Source organism: Bos indicus x Bos taurus, chromosome 29, assembly GCF_003369695.1.
Source record: "Bos indicus x Bos taurus breed Angus x Brahman F1 hybrid chromosome 29, Bos_hybrid_MaternalHap_v2.0, whole genome shotgun sequence".
NCBI classification, from domain to species: domain Eukaryota; kingdom Metazoa; phylum Chordata; class Mammalia; order Artiodactyla; family Bovidae; genus Bos; species Bos indicus x Bos taurus.
This window is the reverse complement of record NC_040104.1, coordinates 10,854,156-10,872,362: the sequence shown is the minus strand read 5'-3', so window position 1 is coordinate 10,872,362 and position 18,207 is coordinate 10,854,156. Positions and strand designations below refer to the sequence as shown.

Here is an 18,207-nt window from a genome sequence, read left to right as displayed (position 1 = left end):
TGTTTCTATGCCAGTACCATACTGTTTGGATTGTTGTGCCTGTGTAATATATTTGAAATCATTAAGTGAAGTCTCCATCTTACTGTCAAGATTGTTTTGGCCCTTTGGGGTCTTTTGTGTTTTTATATGCATTTTTCAAAAATTTTTATTGGCATACAGTTGCTTTACAGTGTTGTGTTAGTCTCTTGCTACATAGCAGAGTGAATCTGTGATGTGTTGGTGTATATCCTTTTAAAGACCAGTAGTGGTCAGATATTTTAAGAGTAAAGTATCTTTCAAGAGAAATCTTACGTAAAATGTAAGACTGTAAGAGCTCCTCTGGTTGAAGCAGGAATGAGATACAGTCTCCCCAGGAACATCCCACAACCAGGGGCCTCTAAACCACTAGTGTAGACAGAAAGTTCTGTCCTTAGGGCAGGGATCTTAGTCTGTTTCTAGCAGTTGACAGACCAGTTTTCCAGATTGAACCAAGCCACAAAACTTGAGTTCCGTTTTTCTTCTTGACTCTGCTGCACAGCATGTGGGATGTTAGTTCCTGACCTGGGATTGAACCCTGCAGTGGAAGTGTGGAGTCAGCCCGCACTAATAGTGACGGGGGCCCAGAAGTGGGAAGACTCAGGAGTTACTGCCTTGACACAGTAGCCCCAGTTAAGGGCCTGTCTTCTGGGGTGGCAGGTAGAGTGCTTTGTCTTCGGAATTACCTGGTCTTTTCTAGAAGTTTATTAACCACTGCAGGGAGAATTAGTCCTGCACATTTTATTTAGCACATTCTAATATTCTTGCTTGGAGAGGAGAGCTGCTCTAGTAGGGCACTGCTTAAAAGGGCATCGCTTTGCAGTCCAACTCTGACGTAAAAGAGTCAGCAAAAAGCAGTCTTACGGAGATCACCTACACTGAGATTAGATACGAGTTTAAAAGGGTGAGGGCATTGCCTCATGATAGGAGATGATGCACTGAGTGCTGAAACCACTTAGTGTTTGCAGGCCGTCTACACTGAGCACTGAAACTGCTTAGTGTATGCAGGCCGTCTACACTGAGCGCTGAACCCCCTTAGTGTATGCAGGCTGTCTACACTGAGCGCTGAACCCACTTAGTGTATGCAGGCCGTTTACACTGAGCACTGAACCCACTTAGTATATGCAGACCATCTACACTGAGCACTGAAACTGCTTAATGTATGCAGGCCGTCTACACTGAGTGCTGAAACTGCTTAGTGTACACAGGCAGTCTAGCATTTAAACACTTGAGTGTCATGGGAAGGGGTTGGCCTTCTTACCACAGTTCATCCGAACCTTGGTGATTTTCAGAGGGGCCTAACAACCCTCCCTGTACCCCAAGGGGGCTCGTGTTCTAGACAGAGCCATAGCAGTAGGTAGTAATCTGAAGCAGAGGTACAGGCAGCCCTATCAACAGGTACAGGAAAGCATCATGGATTATAAATGAAGAGCCTTTGTTTGGTCAAATTAACTTTTATTTCTCAGTTTGATTTCATCGGCACATGGTAACAACACTGGTACACACAAAAAGGATACTGACAACAGGGTCTACTTAAAAGGCCTGTGGCAGAGTGGTAGGAAGAGGAAAGTAACAAGACAGCCTAGAAGTTGGAGTTTTTAAAAAGTGAGTTCAAATGTTAGTGCTGCCACATCTATGACCAGAGAGGCAATGTATCCTCTCTCATCCTGTTTTCTCCTGTCATGGTGTGGGTCCTGTCATTGTGAGATCTCTCATGTTATCTTGCAGCTCTGAGCTTTTTGTTACTCGTCTGTCCCTTTGTGGCCATGTGAGACCACACTGGGCCAGACTAAGGGGAGAAGGCCACAGTGGTTGAGGTGCTTTGAGGACCTGGACTTGGCTCAGAAAGACCCACTAGCTTTGCTCAGATTGGGCAGCCTGGGCCCAAAGCCAGGTGGCCTGATAGGCTGGGTTTAGCACCTATTCTAGAGTGAAGAGCCAGTGAAAGCAGACTCTCCAATCTGCTTCTCAGTTGTTCTGCCCCAATGGAAAAGATCTAAAATCTGTAACCTGGTTTCCTCTGTGTGTGTGTGTGTGTGTATGTAAAAGTCTATTTTAAGTAACTGCAAACCCTGTTAGGTGGTGCCTCTAACCCCACCCCAACATCCCCTAGGCCCTTCATCGCCCTGGTTATCACTCTCATCTCTTTGCCATTCTCTTCCTAAACTAAATGCGAATGCTCCCAGGTCTCTGCTTTTTTCTTCTAGATTAAGGTTCTCTTTCCAGTGTCCAGAATACTCAATATGCTTAGAGAAGATGCTGTTGAACAGGTGAATTGATCTCACCTGAACTGAAAGGCTGTGGGGGTGGGGATGTGAATGCTGATAACCCGTGGGGCACAGTCCCGGCATTCCCTCTCTAGAGATGGGTTAAACTGTTTTCAATCTTTTTTTGGGGGAAAAAAAAATGGGATTAAAAATTGTACACTGAAATGTGTTAGACTGATATACTTTTAAGAGATTCTCCTAAATTCCTACCTGGTCTCCAGCAGAGAGACACTTGAACATAGTTGCCAGAGTAAGGATTCTAAAGGACAGCCATGATGGTCAGACTTCTGTTTTTTATCTTCCTATTTCTGATAAGAACTATGAAGTCATTTTGAGCAATGCCCCTGCTCAAAAGTGATGCTGTAACATAATTTGTTATAGAAAATCTCTTAGAGCCATTATGTTCTTTGTGACTGAACTCTTGTGTTTTCATCACGACTAGTGATTCCAGTCTCTCCCCCGGCCTGGTCACTTGCGCTCACCTGACTGCTATTTTTACTAAATTTGGAATTACAAATAGGGGAGTACAGGGAAACCACTGGGAGCCCCAGTTTGTTTCTATGGAGAAGACTGAGTGCCCCACATGCCCGACTTGCTTATGGAGCAAGAAGTAGACTCCACATCCTAGGAGTGTTCTGTCCCTTGGGTGATAGTTAAGAGGGCAGTCAAAAGCTGAAAGGATTTTTAATGGCCAGCGACTCCACTGGCAGCCTCAGGCTCCCTTGGTACCCTAGATGGAACACGATACCAAATCCAGTAGTGTTAGCATCCTTCAGGGCTGGACACCTCCAACAGCACAGCCCTGGCCTCTGCTCCCCTCTGCCACCCTGCTTCTCAAAGTGGAAAAACTGCTTCTTGAGGAGTCTGAAGCAGGCATGGGTCACACCTAGCCCTAGAGTGAGCTGAGCTCCCAGGCCACACACTATGCCAGGCCTCAGAATTCTAAATCTTGCCCAGGCGGTTCAGCTGCTCTGTCTTCCTCCAGCCTGTGAACCTCTTGAGGTTTGCAAGCCAGGGTAGAGAAGGCACCAAGAAGTGGACCAGTGGGCTGAGCGCCTCCCCTTCCTGGATGAAATTTCAGTGCTAAATCTCTTCCTGATTTCTGGGCTCAGTAGACCTTCCCTATTCCCACACCCTCCTGCCTCCCTCTTAGCTCACCAGCCACCTGCATCTGCCAAACAAAAAAAAGAAAGAAAACTCACAGCCCTGTCCCAGAGGCTCCACCCCTCCTTTCAAGGGGCTTGTGTTTTCCCCCCACCCCTTTGGGTCTTAGATCTGTGCCTGGAAAATAAAGGGGAGGGGTTTGAGTGCAAACCTGTTGTCTCCTCAAACCCACCCCCTTTGAATATTAGGATTGTAGTGGCATTGCCCCCAAGCTTCTGTCTGCTTTGGTGCCATAACCCTTCTTGCAGAGGGAGGTGGCTGTTATTGGTGGAGATAGGCATCTAGCCAGAGCTGCCCGGACTCCTTCAGTGAGCTGTGAGGGCAAGATGAGGGCAGGTGGTGAGGGAAACGGGCTGGAGCAGAGCCCAAAGGCAGACCACCCACAGAAGTACAGCAGTGAGGCCCTTCCAGAGGTGATGCAAGGCCCCTTTGCTTGGTGACCCTCCATTCCAGAAGACCCAGGAAGCACCGCCGTGGTTCCCACCCTGCAGTCTTATCACCGACCCCGCCACCTTGCCCTCTTCCCAAGCTCAGATACTCACTGGACAATGTCAGCGAAGGCTGAGAACAGGGGCTTGGACTGGTACCTTATGCCATGCTTGGCACACAGGGACTGCACCAGGGGAGCCACTTTGTGGTAATTGTGTCGAGGCATCGTGGGGAAAAGACTTCAGGGATAACAGGGACAGTCAGTGGCTCCAGCTCCTCTGTCCCCGCACCACCCCCTCCTTCCCCTGCTACATGAACCCTCCCCAAGTCCCTGCCTCCCCGGCCTCCCTACTCACTGGTGCTCAATCTGGAAGTTGAGGTGGCCACTGAACCAGTCATTGAAGGCTGACTTGTGGACGTTGCATGTTGCCTGGAGCTGGAGGGGAAGGTCAGAGGGAGCATGGCTCTGGGTACCCGATGGAAGGGCCAGCCCAGCCTTCTTCAGGCAAGGCTGGCCTGCTTCAGTCACTCCCTTCTCCACATGGTGGCAGGAGAGAAGTGTCCAGCTAACGAGGCAAGGTTTGGGTCTGTGCCCACCCACCCTTTTAATTGTGTTATGCCCAGGTCTTTCAAGTGACTGTGCCTTACCTGGGTGGAGACCCAGTCCATGTTGCGGTCATGGTCAATGTGCATGGGGATGTGGTTCATCTGTGTAACCCACACAAACCAATTGCTTTCCAGGAACCTAGTGGATAATGCACCCAGATCAAATCAGTACAAGCAGAGCCCAGAGTTCTCACTCTCCATCAAATAACTGCTGCAGCCCAGCACCTTCCCCAGCCAACACTCCCAGACTAGACTGGTTATTCCCAAACGTCTGCTTCTCTGCACCAGCCCCTGCTCCCCCATCAAGTACTACCTGACCATGAAGACAAGCCCCAGGAAGCCTTTCAGTCCCAACAGCGGCACGTAAGTGAGGAAGATACGGACGTAGAAAGTGATCATCCAGGCCAAGTCCTGCAGCAAGAGGCAAGAGAGCCCTGTGATGCCACAAAGCACCTCTCCTCTTGCAGCGCCTGTTTCTCTGCATGGAGCAGCCACCCTCCCTGGTCTTGAGATGAGTGGTCACAGCGGCCTCTCTCAGCTGCCCCCTCCAGTGCCATCTAGCACTGCTGCTCTGTTCTGAGCAGCGCCCCCAGCCCTCCTTGCTTATTTCCTTCACAGGTGCCAGGTCTCCCTGTCTCCAGTTCCCCCCAACCCATCTCTGTCCTCCTCCTGGCTGCCAAACGAATCTTCCAGGACCACAGCTCAGTCCGTGCCAGTACCCTGATCAAACTGTCAATCAATTTCCTGCATCACTCTCCTTCCCTGACACCCAGGTCCAGCAACCCTCGTCCAGTGACCAAATTCCCCCATTAATTCCCAGCTTCTCTGCTCAGAGTCCATTCCCACTTCCCCACCTCTACCTGTCCACGGCCAGCTAGAAAAGATGCCATGAAGTCCTTTCTGATGCCTCCCATCCAGCCAGGTGCAGTCAGCTCCCTTTTGGAATCCCAGAACCTTCAACCTATACCGTTTCTCTGGTTGTAATCACATCCTGCTTCATCAGACATTTCCTGAGAGTAGGGGCCGTCTCTCATTCCTCTTCCCCCTACCCAGCCTGGCCCCTGCTTTATGCCAAGCACAGTGACCTTAGGAGATACTCGCTGAATGAAATAGGGCATCAGAAGTCAGGTTGCCTGCTGAGCCCAAATCATCTCATCTAGAGATACGGGAGGTCTCTACCTGGTTCTGCTACTTTGCTCTAAATTAGGCCTGGAGTAAACCCCAGTGGGATTTTCCCTGGGGAACCCCATTCCCAGCCCTGAGTACTGGCGACAAAGGATGTGGGATCTGGGGGCTATGGATACTTACCACCCACTTCTTCCTGTGGATAACAAAGTAGAAAATATACCACTGGAAGTAGACAGGCAGCAAGGCTGGGGGCCCAACTGGGGAGGAAATGGAGACATGGGAGGAAGTGTGAGCTGCAGAAGGGTTGCCAAGGGCCAGCTGGTACCGGACAGATGGCCTCCAGCACAGGGCTGCCCCTCTGCCATCTCCTGTTGCCCCTCCAGCCACCCCCCTCAATCCATTAGGACTGACCAGGCACTGAAAGTGGGCATGAATGCCAATCTGAAGAGAGGGGAATCTCCCATGGACGCTGAGAGGGTGAGGGGAAGGGCATGGCGTTCTCTTCAGTGGAAGAGGACGGCTGGGGAGACGAGCTTCACTTGGTGTGGAAGCTGCCCTGCACCTGCACCTTTAAGAAAGCGCTGCTCTCCCTCCCCGAGCTGAGCTGCCCTGTCTTCAGCCCTGCCTCTGCCTCTGCCTCCTCCTAGCCCTATGCTCATCCTTGCAGCCATCAGCCCCCTGCTCCTGGCTGCTCCACCACACGGGTGAAGGGACAGGAGCTGGAAAGTGTGTGTGTTGAGTGGGGGACCCTGCTGATCCTCCACAGGCTGAAAGCTCACTTCCCTGGACTAGGGAAATGAGCTGGTGCCACCCAACCTGAAGCAGCCTGGAGGTCAACTATGGAAGGGGCGCAAGAGCATCGCAGAACTGGGAGTTGAAGCGGCTCATCCACTGTGCTAGTCGGTTTCCTTCTGTTTCCCTTCTCCGCAGGGTCCTGAAGTTACCTATAACCCAGCATCACGACGCTCACCCATGGCTCTTCTATCCTGATGTGCCATGGATTCTAGCCTTTCTTCCAATGTTTCTGTCCCACCCTTCTATCCCATCCCCGTTTGTCCATAGGGATGGAATTCCAGGCAGTTAAGATAAATTCCCTTGAACTAAAATGAGATCAATGGAATCGTCCCCGCCTTGGGGGAAAGGCTGACGTTTAAAATTCCTTAGGCATTATGGAAGGGGTAAAGAATCTGCCTGCAAAGCAGGAGACCTCAGTTCGATTCCTGGGTTGGGAAGATCCCCTGGAGAAGGAAATGGCAACCCACTCCAGTGTTCTTGCCTGGAGAATCCCACAGACAGAGGAGCCTGGCAGGCTACTGTCCATGGGGTCGCAAGAGTCGGACATGACTTAGTGACTAAACCACCAGCACAGGCATTATGGAGCAAATCTTTAAAGCAGCACCAGTCTTCAGAAAGAGCTTAACAACTTCCCTGGTGGTCCAGTGGTTAGGAATCCGCCTTGCAGTGTAGGGGTCTTGGGTTTGTCCCCTGGTCAGGGAACTAAGATCCCACATGCCATGGAGTAACTAAGCCCGCACTCCTCAACTACTGAGGCTGGTGCTCTCCAGGGCCGGCATGCCACAACTAGAGTCTGTGATCCACAGTGAGATTCCTTCATGCAGCAGCTAAGACCCAACACAGCCAAATAAACGGGCATTTTTAAAAAAGGAAGAAAGAAAAGAGCTTAAAACAACCATAGAAATGTTGTCTCTTCCGCTCCCTTTTGTGGTCCAATTCTCCCGTTGCTAGTCTAGCTACCTTGCGTCCCCCAGGGAGTTGGACTGTGCCCCACCTTGACCCTGATGTATGCTTGACAAATCAAAGTGAAGTTTAACAGGTTTAATCAGGCTTGCTCCCCACCACTCAGTTCCCCTGTGGAAGCCAGCGTGGGCCTGGAGGAACTAGTTTGATCCCAACACCAGTGACCTTTGACCAAACATTAGCCTTAGAAGCTAAGACTTTCCCTTGCAGGGAGTAACCTGTTCCATGAGGAGAACTTCCTCCAGCCTTAACTTCAAACACTGTCATCCCAGGAGGCTTATTCCCTACTCACACCCCGGTTGGCAGCCCCTGCCAAGGCAGCGGCCCCCCTGGTGCTGGAGGATACTCACTCAGGAAAAAGTATTTGTGCTGGTGGTTGTAGGGCATGTACTTTTTCTTCTGTTTCCCGAGCTGGGAAGGAAAAGCACACACAAATCAGCACCCACAGGCCGGTCACCCATTCCCCTCCCCTTGTGACTCTGGGTCTTCCCCGAGCAGGAGCAGAAGCCTACGGCAGGGGCCGTCAGTTTGCTGGCGCCATGGAAGGCTCCCATAGGCCCAGCCTGACCTCCAGCTCCTGGCACATGAAGCCCAAGCTGCTGGGCTTGCTAAGCTCGCCATACCATGGATGCAGCTTGGTAGCTCATACCTGTACAAGGCATGAGCACAGCAGAGCCTGGGTGTCCTCAGGGCTCCCCATGTTCATCCAGAGACATCTTTTAAAGGTTTCCAGGGCCTCCCACCTCCCCTTCCTGTCTCCATCTGGTACTTTTTTGACACCAGGGTCTCCACAGACAACCATCTTCACCCCTATATGGGCCAGCAGTCTCTCTATATCCCAGCCCCTGACCTTCTCCAAAATCATTCGGTTTCTTCAGATGTCAACATGAACTTTATAAAATCCCTTGAAAGCTAAGCAATATATGCCAAATATTTGTGGAAAGAATACCAAGAACAGCTTGGCAATCTGAAGGTCCTGGCAAGCCAGCAGGTGGTAAGGCGAGCTGCTGCCAGTTCAGCCAGGGTCCCCTAGTGAGAGCATTCAAAACCATGACAGCGGAACTCTGCACTCTCCTTCAACAGCTCCTTCTGCCCCACGTGCCCTCGTTGGTTCTGATGACCAGACGACCACAGGGTACGGGAGGAACTCTACCCCGGAGCAGGATACCCCAGAGCTCATCCTTCCTTCATAAGTCCATTTGCTGTTCTGACAGAACATTTACTGAGACTGTGCCAGGCACTTTTGCTAAATGCAAAATGCATTCTTCCTACGTTAATTGATTCATTCAACAAGTATTTATTAAGTGTCTATGTGCCCGGCACTGTTCTAGGTGTGAGTATACAGAGATGAGCAACATAAAATTCCTACCCTCGTGGAGCTTATAATCTTAGGAAAGGGAGCTGGTAATGACCTTATAGACAGAGTTGAAGATAATTACAGATTAAAAGCAGTAAAATATGACCGAAAGGGAGGGAGGCAGTGTCTTGGGTAGCATAGTCAGATATGGCCTCCTTGGGAACCTGACATCAGAATGGAGACCTGAATGATGAGAAGGAACCATCTGTGCTGACGCTGGGAGGAAAAGCAGTTAAAGCAGAGGGAACAAAGGTTTGGGGTGTTCAAGGGACAGAGGAAGGCCAGTGCGGCTGGGAATATAAAAGGGAGAACAGTCAATAAAGCCAGAAAACTTGGGATGGGCAAATCATGCTGGCCCTGGGAAGGCTACAGGAAGGAGTTTGGATTTTATTCCAAAAGTGATGGGAAGCCCTGGTTGGCCTTCAGCAGGTGGCAGGATCTGCTTTGCCCTTTAAAGGCTCACTCTGGCTAGTGGTGGGGAGAATGAACCACAGGGGTCAGGCAGAGTTGAAGGGAGACCAGCAAGGAGACTGAACCAGTATTCCAGATCTGAGATGGACCAGACCCAGGGATGGGAGGCAGAGGAGATGGAGAAGTCTATGGATTGGGAATATGTTTTGAAGGCAGCATCCCATCCCAAGCAGCATTAACTAAGAGGGAGAAGCTGGAAGAGAAGCATCTGCCATGTTTGGTGGAGTAGGTGGGTAGAACTCTGGCCTTCTTGTTATGGAACTATTACAGAAGGGAGCTCTGTCTGCCAGCTGCCTCCTTGAATGGCAATCAAGACTGTAATGGCCATTACAATGCTGATAACTGCCCCACTGTGTTTCAGCTCTTGAAGGCCAGTAAAGTTATCTCTATATGAAGAGTTCCCTACATTTCCCATGTTCTCCAGGGGAGCTGGAAGGCACTGGGACAGATGCTCCTGGGTCAGCCCAGGGGTCAGTGCTCAGTCTGGACCCTCTGAGGCTGAACCAAGAGCCAAGCAGTCTGTAACCCATGCATTTCCTAACAGACAGCCTATCCTCAGCCTTGTAACTAAACAAAGAAAAAAAAATAAAAAACAAAAAAACCCCAAAACACCAGAGAGTTATTTTGGTCCCAGAGCATTCTCTATTTTTAGTGTCTACAGAAAGGAATTTCCTAAAAACCCGAGTACCAAGAAACAACAGAGGGGAAAAAAAGAAGCAACAGAGGCAGTGGTGTGAGAAGGTTCCCTTCCATTTAAGACTCTCATCCTTTTAAAAAAAAAAATCTTTATAGTGGCAACAGAAGTGCTACCAGGAGCCTCATGCTGTGCCCAGTAAACAACCCACACTGCTCTCTAAGGAGCCACCTGAGCCAGGGGAGGCCAGGGCTGGTATGTCATTTGCACAGTGTTGGGCACATAGCAACCAAGTAAGTCTCTTTTCAGGAAGTGGGAAAATTAGAACCTTGTGGTCAGAGGAAATACAAGCCCCAAGCTAGGGGTTCCTAGTGCTAGGACGGCCAGTGCTGCCAGAACCTTCCCAGAGAGTTCTTCTCATGGCCAGAGAGGAAGGAGGGCCAGGCTGTCTCGAATTCAGGCCTGGAACTGAAATGTTTTTAACAACCGTTTAATTCTGGGTGTGCTGAAATGTCACAGCGTGTCATGGAGTGGGGGAGGGGGACCTGGCAAAACTCTGACTACTGCCCAGAGCCTTGGGACAAAGGGTTTTAAATCAACTTTTCAAAGAACTCCACTGGCCACTCACAGCCTTCTGTTGCCTAGCACTCACTACAGGCTCACAAGGTCTCCCAGCCACTCTCAGGAATTCATCCCCTAGCAGCTGCAGTGTAATTGTTGCTCACAGCCTCAGATGGCAACTCAAACCCAGTGCTGACCACCCTGAAAGTCAGACTAGAATCAGGTGGGCAGGAAGAATTACTCAGTGGATGAATATTCTAGGCAATGGGCGTCAGAGGCATAATCCAGTCTAGCTGTTGTGGGGGAGACGATGACACAGTAGGATGTGAGTGGGATGATTACAAAGTGCAGGGGGCTGACTGCCTGGGGTGGGGGTGTCTAAAAAGCACCTGCGAGGAGGACCATCCATCGCCTTCCTTCAAGGCTGAGCAGCATTTGCACAGCAATCTGGTCATCCTTTGGGTCCTTGGCAGCACGTGGTACCTTTCTGCAACAGCTATTTGCTGACTTGAACTCACTACGAAGGACTTAGGCTGTCCTGGGCAGCCTGTTTATTCCCTATGGCCTCCCACGACTTCCAAACAGTCACCCAGCCAGCCTGGCCTGCAATGTCTTACCCACACAGACCAGCACGGTGAGCACTTCTCCACAAGCCCACTGTGCTGGCTGGTTTCTGTGCTCCAAGAGCATCACTGATACCTCTGCTCACCTCCACAGAGAGGACCTTCCCCAGGGCAAAGAAGAAGGGGTGCATGTTGATGTCGGGGTCTTTGCGGAAGCAGTTGGGCTTGGCATGGTGCTGGAAGTGCAAGTGGTTCCACCAGCTGGCAGGGGCCCCCTACAGAAAAGTGGGGTGTGAGTATGAAAGCCTTGTGTCCCCTCTCCCCTGGGCAGCCCATCGTCGACTTGAGTTTCAGAGAGTTCCTCCCCATCCCACTGACCTTCAGGTGACCGATCACAAAATGATGTAACAGGTGGTTCCACTTAGAGGTGCCGAAGACGGACAGGTGTCCAAAGTCATGCTGCAGCCAGCCAGCCTGGGCCTGAGTGAGAAGGGTTAGTGCTGAGAGCAGCCCAGCGTCCATCTGAACTGACTCGGCCTCTCCCCCTTCCCTCATCCACCTGGCCTGTGCTGGCCAAACTGAGTACATCCAGAAAGGAGTCAGGAAGTCTGGGTCCTGCCTCTGCCACCAACTCACATGAGAGCTGGGGCCAGTCACTATCCCTTCTCTGTTCTTTGGAGTCTCCAGCTCTGGGCCTCTGTGACTTCTGATGGACTAAACATCCAGAACTACAGACTGGGACGGAGTGACAAACTCAGGCAAGCAGGAGGCTTAATGAACAAGTGGGTTATGATAGCTAGGTGTTGGGGCAGTGTTGTGGTGGGGAGCGGGGGAAGCCAAGCTTTACCGAGAAACCAGAACCTTGGTTTTTGACACACCTGGACCATGACAGAATCTGAACATGAAGTTTCTGAGGAGACATGCCACAAGAAGAAGGGAACCCTGGGAGGAGCAGCTAGAGGCAGCGGGAGAAATGGAAGGTGCATGTGTGGTGAAGATGAGCAGAGAGAAGCCACAGACAATGGAACAGGCGTTCTCTTCCTGTACCAACTCTCCCGCTGTGTCCTCAGTGGCCTCCTAAGGGGTACAAAGAACTTACCCTATGGATGCTGGGTGAGGCAGGGCTCTCACCTGAACTATACTGAGCAGCACGGAACACAGGAGGAAGGGCACCAAGGATGTCCCAAAGAGCCAGAGAGTGAGCCAGGCAGCGACGTCCAGCAGCAGGATGTGCAGCAGGTACAGCAGGAAGAAGACAGGGTTGGCCTTCATGAGCCCCATCCGCTCCACCGTGGCCCGCAGCTCCCGGAACTCGTGAATCAGCTCTTTCTGTAGAAGAGTGGAGATGGAAAGGCTGTTATTCTCCCCAGTGCAACCCAGCACTGGAGCCAAGATCCCTCTTAAGCTCAAGGCACTCCCACTGCGATAACTGAGGAAGCCCACAGTCCTAGGTAAAGGTACCACAATGCCAATGATAACAGGAGGTGCTGTAGGATCAAGTCTAAGACCATGTGGTCTCTGGAGTTAAACAGAATCATTCTACCCTTGCTCTGCCACTTACTGACAGTGTGATCCTTGGTCATGTTGCTTAATCTCTCTGAGCCTCAGTTTTCTCATCTGGAACTGTGGATTATATGATGTTATACTTGGCACAGAGTTAAGTGCTCAGTTGATTGGTCTCGGGTTGAGGATGGTGATGGTAGTGGTGGTGGCCTTGTGAGAACCACAGCTTCCAAAGGCCCTGAAACCCAACAACTATGTGGGAGAAGCAAGGATCTCAAGATTTGCAAGAACTACTGACTGTGGTCACCTGTGAGCATATGGAAGCCTGTCTTCTACCCCCTGCCCCTCCATCACCACAGGGTCTCACATTCTTAGTGGGCTCAAAGCTGGGCTGCTCCGGAGACAGCTCTCCAATCAGGAGGGAGTTCATATACTTCCTCACAAGGCCCTTGTTGATGTGGAACGCCACAAAGGGATCCTGCAAGGATGGGGAGAAGACAGAACAGTGAGGAAGTCAGCCCTGCCCCCTGGGCTTGTGGAGGGCTCACACCAAAGGCCATCCTCCTGATCCTGCAAGGACACTGCACCCAAGTTCAAACGGAGACCACCGCCCTCCAGGCAGCCTTCCTTTGAAGCTGCTCAGACTAGTCCCTAGTGTCCACCATTCAAGATCACCCATAGCATCTGTGTTCTGTTTTTTCCTGTGGTCATGTATGGATGTGAGAGTTGGACTGTGAAGAAGGCTGAGCGCCGAAGAATTGATGCTTTTGAACTGTGGTGTTGGAGAAGACTCTTGAGAGTCCCTTGGACTGCAAGGACATCCAACCAGTCCATTCTGAAGGAGATCAGCCCTGGGATTTCTTTGAAAGGAATGATGCTAAAGCTGAAACTCCAGTACTTTGGCCACCTCATGCGAAGAGTTGACTCATTGGAAAAGACTCTGATGCTGGGAGGGACTGGGGGCAAGAGGAGAAGGGGACGACAGAGGATGAGATGTCTGGATGGCATCACTGACTCGATGGACGTGAGTCTCAGTGAACTCCGGGAGCTGGTGATGGACAGGGAGGCCTGGCGTGCTGCGATTCATGGGGTCGCAAAGAGTCGGACACGACTGAGCGACTGATCTGATCTGATCTGATCTGAAGGGTACCACACCAAGGAACAGGAAGCACAGGGAGGGGGGACCACAGAAAGCCACGCCTGGGCTGGCCTTTCCTCTGGATGGCTCATGAAACGTGAGGAGGGAGACTTCTTGTGTCCACTAGGGGCTTGTGCATTTCTCCCACTTTGCTCCACAGCTGTTCCGGTCGGCCTTCCATATTTCTCCTCCCAGTCTGAACACCCCATGCCCTGGCGCACCAATTTTGGTTCTCCAAGGTGGGGTCCTCAGTGACTAAATTGATGAGATTAACGTCCTGAAGGTCAGACAGGCCCCAGGCCCTAAGGCAAAGCCACTAGCGAGGAGGGAGCCGGGGCGGAGTCGGCGGCCAGTGGCACCACAAGTCCGGACCAATCGCACTCCCGGCTGCAGCCAGCCCCGGCCCCCAAATCACACTGCAAGAAGCCCCAGCGTTCCGGCCTGCTCCGTCTACGCATGCGCCAGTCCACATCTTCGCCTTCGGCCACAGCCTGCGGGCCCCAGTGGTCTCTCCGGAGACAAGCACAGCCTCCCAGGCTTGGCGCGTGCGAGGGAGGGGCTGGGCCTCACACGGTTAGGCTTCACCGCAACATCACGAGAACCCTAGTGGCCCGAGGGGCGCTCTGAGAGAGCAGGGAGAAAGCTGGGAACAGTAGAAAGGGTCTCGGCGCCAGGCGAAGTATATAGGGTGAGAGGACACAGCGAAGCAAAAGCTCCAATCTCTGGGTCCCAAGGAGTACCCCCTGCTCCCCACCAGCTCTGGAACTCAGAAGGGAGGTGCTAGCACATTATCTAGAGAGAGAAGCGGCAGAATTGGGGCTGGGGAGCGCGCTGGCCCGAGGAAGGGATGCCACCAGCACCGGGCTTAGAGCCCAGGACAGCAAACAGCTGTCCGCTGTGGCGAATAGCTGGAGACCCTGCTGGACTGAGGCTGAGTGACCTCCCCACGGGATTCCAGGACTGCTCTCGGGTCCTAGCTAAGTGTATGCTGGTGCAGGCTCCCCACCTTCCGTACAATGGCCCCATTCCTCCCTGGGCACGAGCAGGTGCTAGGCGTCTCTGGCCAGTGCTGCCCCATCCCCTCTCTCTTCTTCACCCTGTGCAAGGGTTCCCAAGACAGCGGGCGCCAGGTGGCTTTCCCCCAACTCAGTTCTCCGTCCTGCCTGCCCTCTCCAGCCTAGCCAGGCACGCTCGGTCCAGACGCCGCTGCGCTTCCCTCCCAGCCACCCAGACAGGTCAAGAATCCCTCTCCCCACCACTGACCCCTCCTCCCTCGGTCTCGGCAGGTCCGCCGTCGGGAAGCCCCGCACCCCGGAGCTTCTCTCTCCTAGCCCTGCTCCCCGGCCTGCCCACGCTTCGAGACCGCAGATTCCGGGCCGCAAACAGAGCCCACATAGCGGTGGCGCGGCCCTTTGTCTGTGCGTGCACATTGCCAGCCTCCGTCCCTACTCCCCAGACTCCACTTTTTCACCGCCTCTCCTGCCCTTGCATCCCAATTTGGCAGCACACCCAGTTACCCAGCAACAGGTACGCTCCTGCGCCTCCCGGCTTTTCCCAGAACTAGAGAGTGTTCAACCACGACTGCCAAACTTCCTGTCTCGCGCGCTGAGCCTCCAGCTCTAGCCGTCCGGTCCCGCCTCCTCCGGTGCCCCCGTCTGGCAGCGCTCACCGTGGCATCCTGCCCCGCGTAGTGGCTGATGACCCGGGAGCCCCCGGGATGTCGGCGGACGAATTCACTGATGTTGTACACCTTTCGGTCAATCACGAGCCACCGCTCTTTTTCACGTCCAGAGCGCTGAGCCACTTCGTCCCAGGTGAAATAGCGTGGGGTCGGCCCCTGGGCCGGGGTCTCGGGGGCCATTGGGGCTGGGCAACAACGCGCGCCAGCTGGGTGGCTGCGGTCAGGCGCGGGCACAGGACCCTCGGGGTAGCGCGCGCCGGCCTCGTAGGCTCCGGTAGCGGGTCCGCTGGTGCGCGTCCGGATCCCCGCCGCTCGCGCACCTGGTTTTCAGCCACTGAGGGGTGTTGGCGCTGAGCCCACTGCGCGCGCTCCTATTGGTCGAGGCGCGTGGCGCGGGGAGCAAGTCCCCGCCTCCCCGCCGGCCCAGCTTGGGCGTGCGCTTCGGGAGGGTCGTGGCAGGAGGGCGGTGGGCCGGAACGCGCGCCCCCTTGCGGGCATCTTGCTGGGGTCGCCGCCGGATCCCACTTTTCGACTCCCGCCTTTCGCTCACAGAGGGCGCCGCGGACTGGACAACGGTTCCTGTGAAGACTCCTGGGTGCGGGGCCCGGCTCGGGGAGGGGGGCACCGAGTGCGCGGGCGCCCTGGGCCTCTAGGGTAGGGTGGGCTCGGCCGGGGTGGAGGGCAGTGGGCAGAGGATGAGCCGGGTGAGTGGGTGGATGAAGGGCGGGCCTCGTTGCCAAGAAGGCCTGCCATGCCTACAGGGTTGAAGATTTTGGGGTTTGGCGGGGGGGTGTGGAGGGGGCTGTCCCAGGGGCCTCGTCTTCGGAGTGGGGGCATCCTCGCTTGTTTCAGACCGTGACCTGATGAATTCTCCCGCCTTCTCCCTACGTAGCTCCACCGGTTGAGTGACTGGAATGAAAGAGTCAGAACCCTTGGCAGTTATCTTGCAAAAGCATAATTATGGGCTGTTGGCTCTGGAGATGGGTGGGAATGGTTAGTGCTTTACTGTGCTCAGTATAACGTTAAAAATGCCCTACAAATGTTATAACCCTGTTTGCCTTTTTTGCTTGTTGTTTTCATTTTTGTTCTCTCTCTCTTTTTTTTTTTTTTTAATTCTCCCAATTAACTGCCATCCTTAAATAAAAAGAAGTGGCCCAGCATCTCCGAGTCTCTGGGAGGCCCTGAGTGAACAGCCTGGACCTTCCTGTTGAGGCATCCCTCCTCTATCTGGAGGCACCTGCGAGCTGCAGGACGCCTTTAGGTAGCTTAGGGGCTTGGAGCTCTGAGCTTTCCGAAAATGTGAAAAAGAACACAGAAGCTTCCGGGTTGGGAGGGGCGCGGGCAGTTAAGAAGCTGTTAGAGTTATGAAGAAGCTCAGTTCATGTGTTAAATTTTATTTATTCAGAAAGCATTTTACAAAGCACATACTATGTGCCAGGCACTGTTTTTAGTACGTTGTGAACGTTCAGTTCAGTTCAGTCACTCAGTCGTGTCCGACTGTTTGCGACCCCATGAATTGCAGGAGGCCAAGCCTCCCTGTCCATCACCAACTCCCAAAGTTCACTCAAACTCAGGTCCATCGAGTCGGTGATGCCATCCAGCCATCTCATCCTCTGTCGTCCTCTTCTCCTCCTGCCCCCAATCCCTCCCAGCATCAGGGTCTTTGCCAATGAGTTAACTCTTCGCATGAAGTGGCCGAAGTATTGGAGTTTCAGCTTTAGCATCATTCCTTCCAATGAACACCCAGGACTGATCTCCTTTAGAATGAACTGGTTGGATCTCCTTGCAGTCCAAGGGACTCTCAAGAGTCTTCTCCAACACCACAGTTCAAAAGCATCAATTCTTTGGCGCTCAGCTTTCTTCACAGTCCAACTCTCACATCCATACATGACCACTGGCAAAACCATAGCCTTGACTAGACGGACCTTTGTTGGTAAAGTAATGTCTCTGCTCTTCAATATGCTGTCTAGGTTGGTTGTAACTTTCCTTCCAAGGAATAAGTGTCTTTGAATTTCATGGCTGCAGTCACCATCTGCAGTGATTTTGGAGCCAAAAAAAAAAAAAGTCTGACACTGTTTCCACTGTTTCTCCATCTATTTCCCATGAAGTGATGGGACCAGATGCCATGATCTTCGTTTTCTGAATGTTGAGCTTTAAGCCAACTTTTTCATTCTCCTCTTTCAGTTTCATCAAGAGGCTCTTTAGTGCCTCTTCACTTTCTGCCATAAGGGTGATGTCATCAGCATATCTGAGGTTATTGATATTTCTCCCAGCAATCTTGATTCCAGCTTGTGCTTCTTCCAGCCCAGCGTTTCTCATGATGTACTCTGCATATAAGTTAAATAAGCAGGGTGACAATATACAGCCTTGATGTACTCCTTTTCCTATTTGGAACCAGTCTGTTGATCCATGTCCAGTTCTAACTGTTGCTTCCTGACCTGCATACAGGTTTCTCAAGAGGCAGGTCAGGTGGTCTGGTATTCCCATCTCTTTCAGAATTTTCTACAGTTTATTGTGATCCACACAGTCAAAGGCTTTGGCATAGTCAATAAAGCAGAAATAGATGTTTTTCTGATACACTCTTGCTTTTTCCATGATCCATCGGATGTTGGCAATTTGATCTCTGGTTCCTCTACCTTTTCTAAAACCAGCTTGAACATCTGGAAGTTCACGATTCATGTATTGCTGAAGCCTGGCTTGGAGAATTTTGAGCATTACTTTACTAGCGTGTGAGATGAGTGCAATTGTGCGGTAGTTTGAGCATTCTTTGGCATTGCCTTTCTTTGGGATTGGAATGAAAACTGACCTTTTCCAGTCCCATGGCCACTGCTGAATTTTCCAAATTTGCTGGCATATTGAGTGCAGCATTTTCACAGCATCATCTTCCAGGATTTGAAATAGCTCAACTGGAATTCCATCACCTCCACTAGCT

At 52.2% G+C, this 18,207-nt stretch overlaps 1 protein-coding gene across 3 annotated transcripts in view; it reads right to left on the bottom strand.

The window, feature by feature from the left end:
- Nucleotides 1–1,449: 1,449 nt before the first annotated feature.
- The window catches only part of FADS1 (fatty acid desaturase 1), a 107,029-nt gene continuing 90,271 nt past the window's right edge, over nt 1,450–18,207 (bottom strand). Inside the window, exons 1-12 of one of the 3 annotated variants that reach the window (XM_027532902.1) lie at nt 15,264–15,700; nt 12,824–12,934; nt 12,085–12,282; nt 11,332–11,433; nt 11,100–11,228; nt 7,718–7,778; nt 5,790–5,866; nt 4,795–4,892; nt 4,524–4,620; nt 4,232–4,311; nt 3,989–4,114; nt 1,450–3,759 (exon numbers count right to left, since the gene is read on the bottom strand). In XM_027532902.1, coding sequence (XP_027388703.1) covers nt 3,708–3,759; nt 3,989–4,114; nt 4,232–4,311; nt 4,524–4,620; nt 4,795–4,892; nt 5,790–5,866; nt 7,718–7,778; nt 11,100–11,228; nt 11,332–11,433; nt 12,085–12,282; nt 12,824–12,934; nt 15,264–15,455 — 1,323 coding nt within the window. In that variant the 5' untranslated portion in view covers nt 15,456–15,700 and the 3' untranslated portion in view covers nt 1,450–3,707. Of the gene's footprint in view, nt 3,760–3,988; nt 4,115–4,231; nt 4,312–4,523; nt 4,621–4,794; nt 4,893–5,789; nt 5,867–7,717; nt 7,779–11,099; nt 11,229–11,331; nt 11,434–12,084; nt 12,283–12,823; nt 12,935–15,111; nt 15,209–15,263; nt 15,701–18,207 lie in introns of those variants that run through there. The other 2 variants (XM_027532903.1, XM_027532901.1) reach the window with 2 other exon arrangements.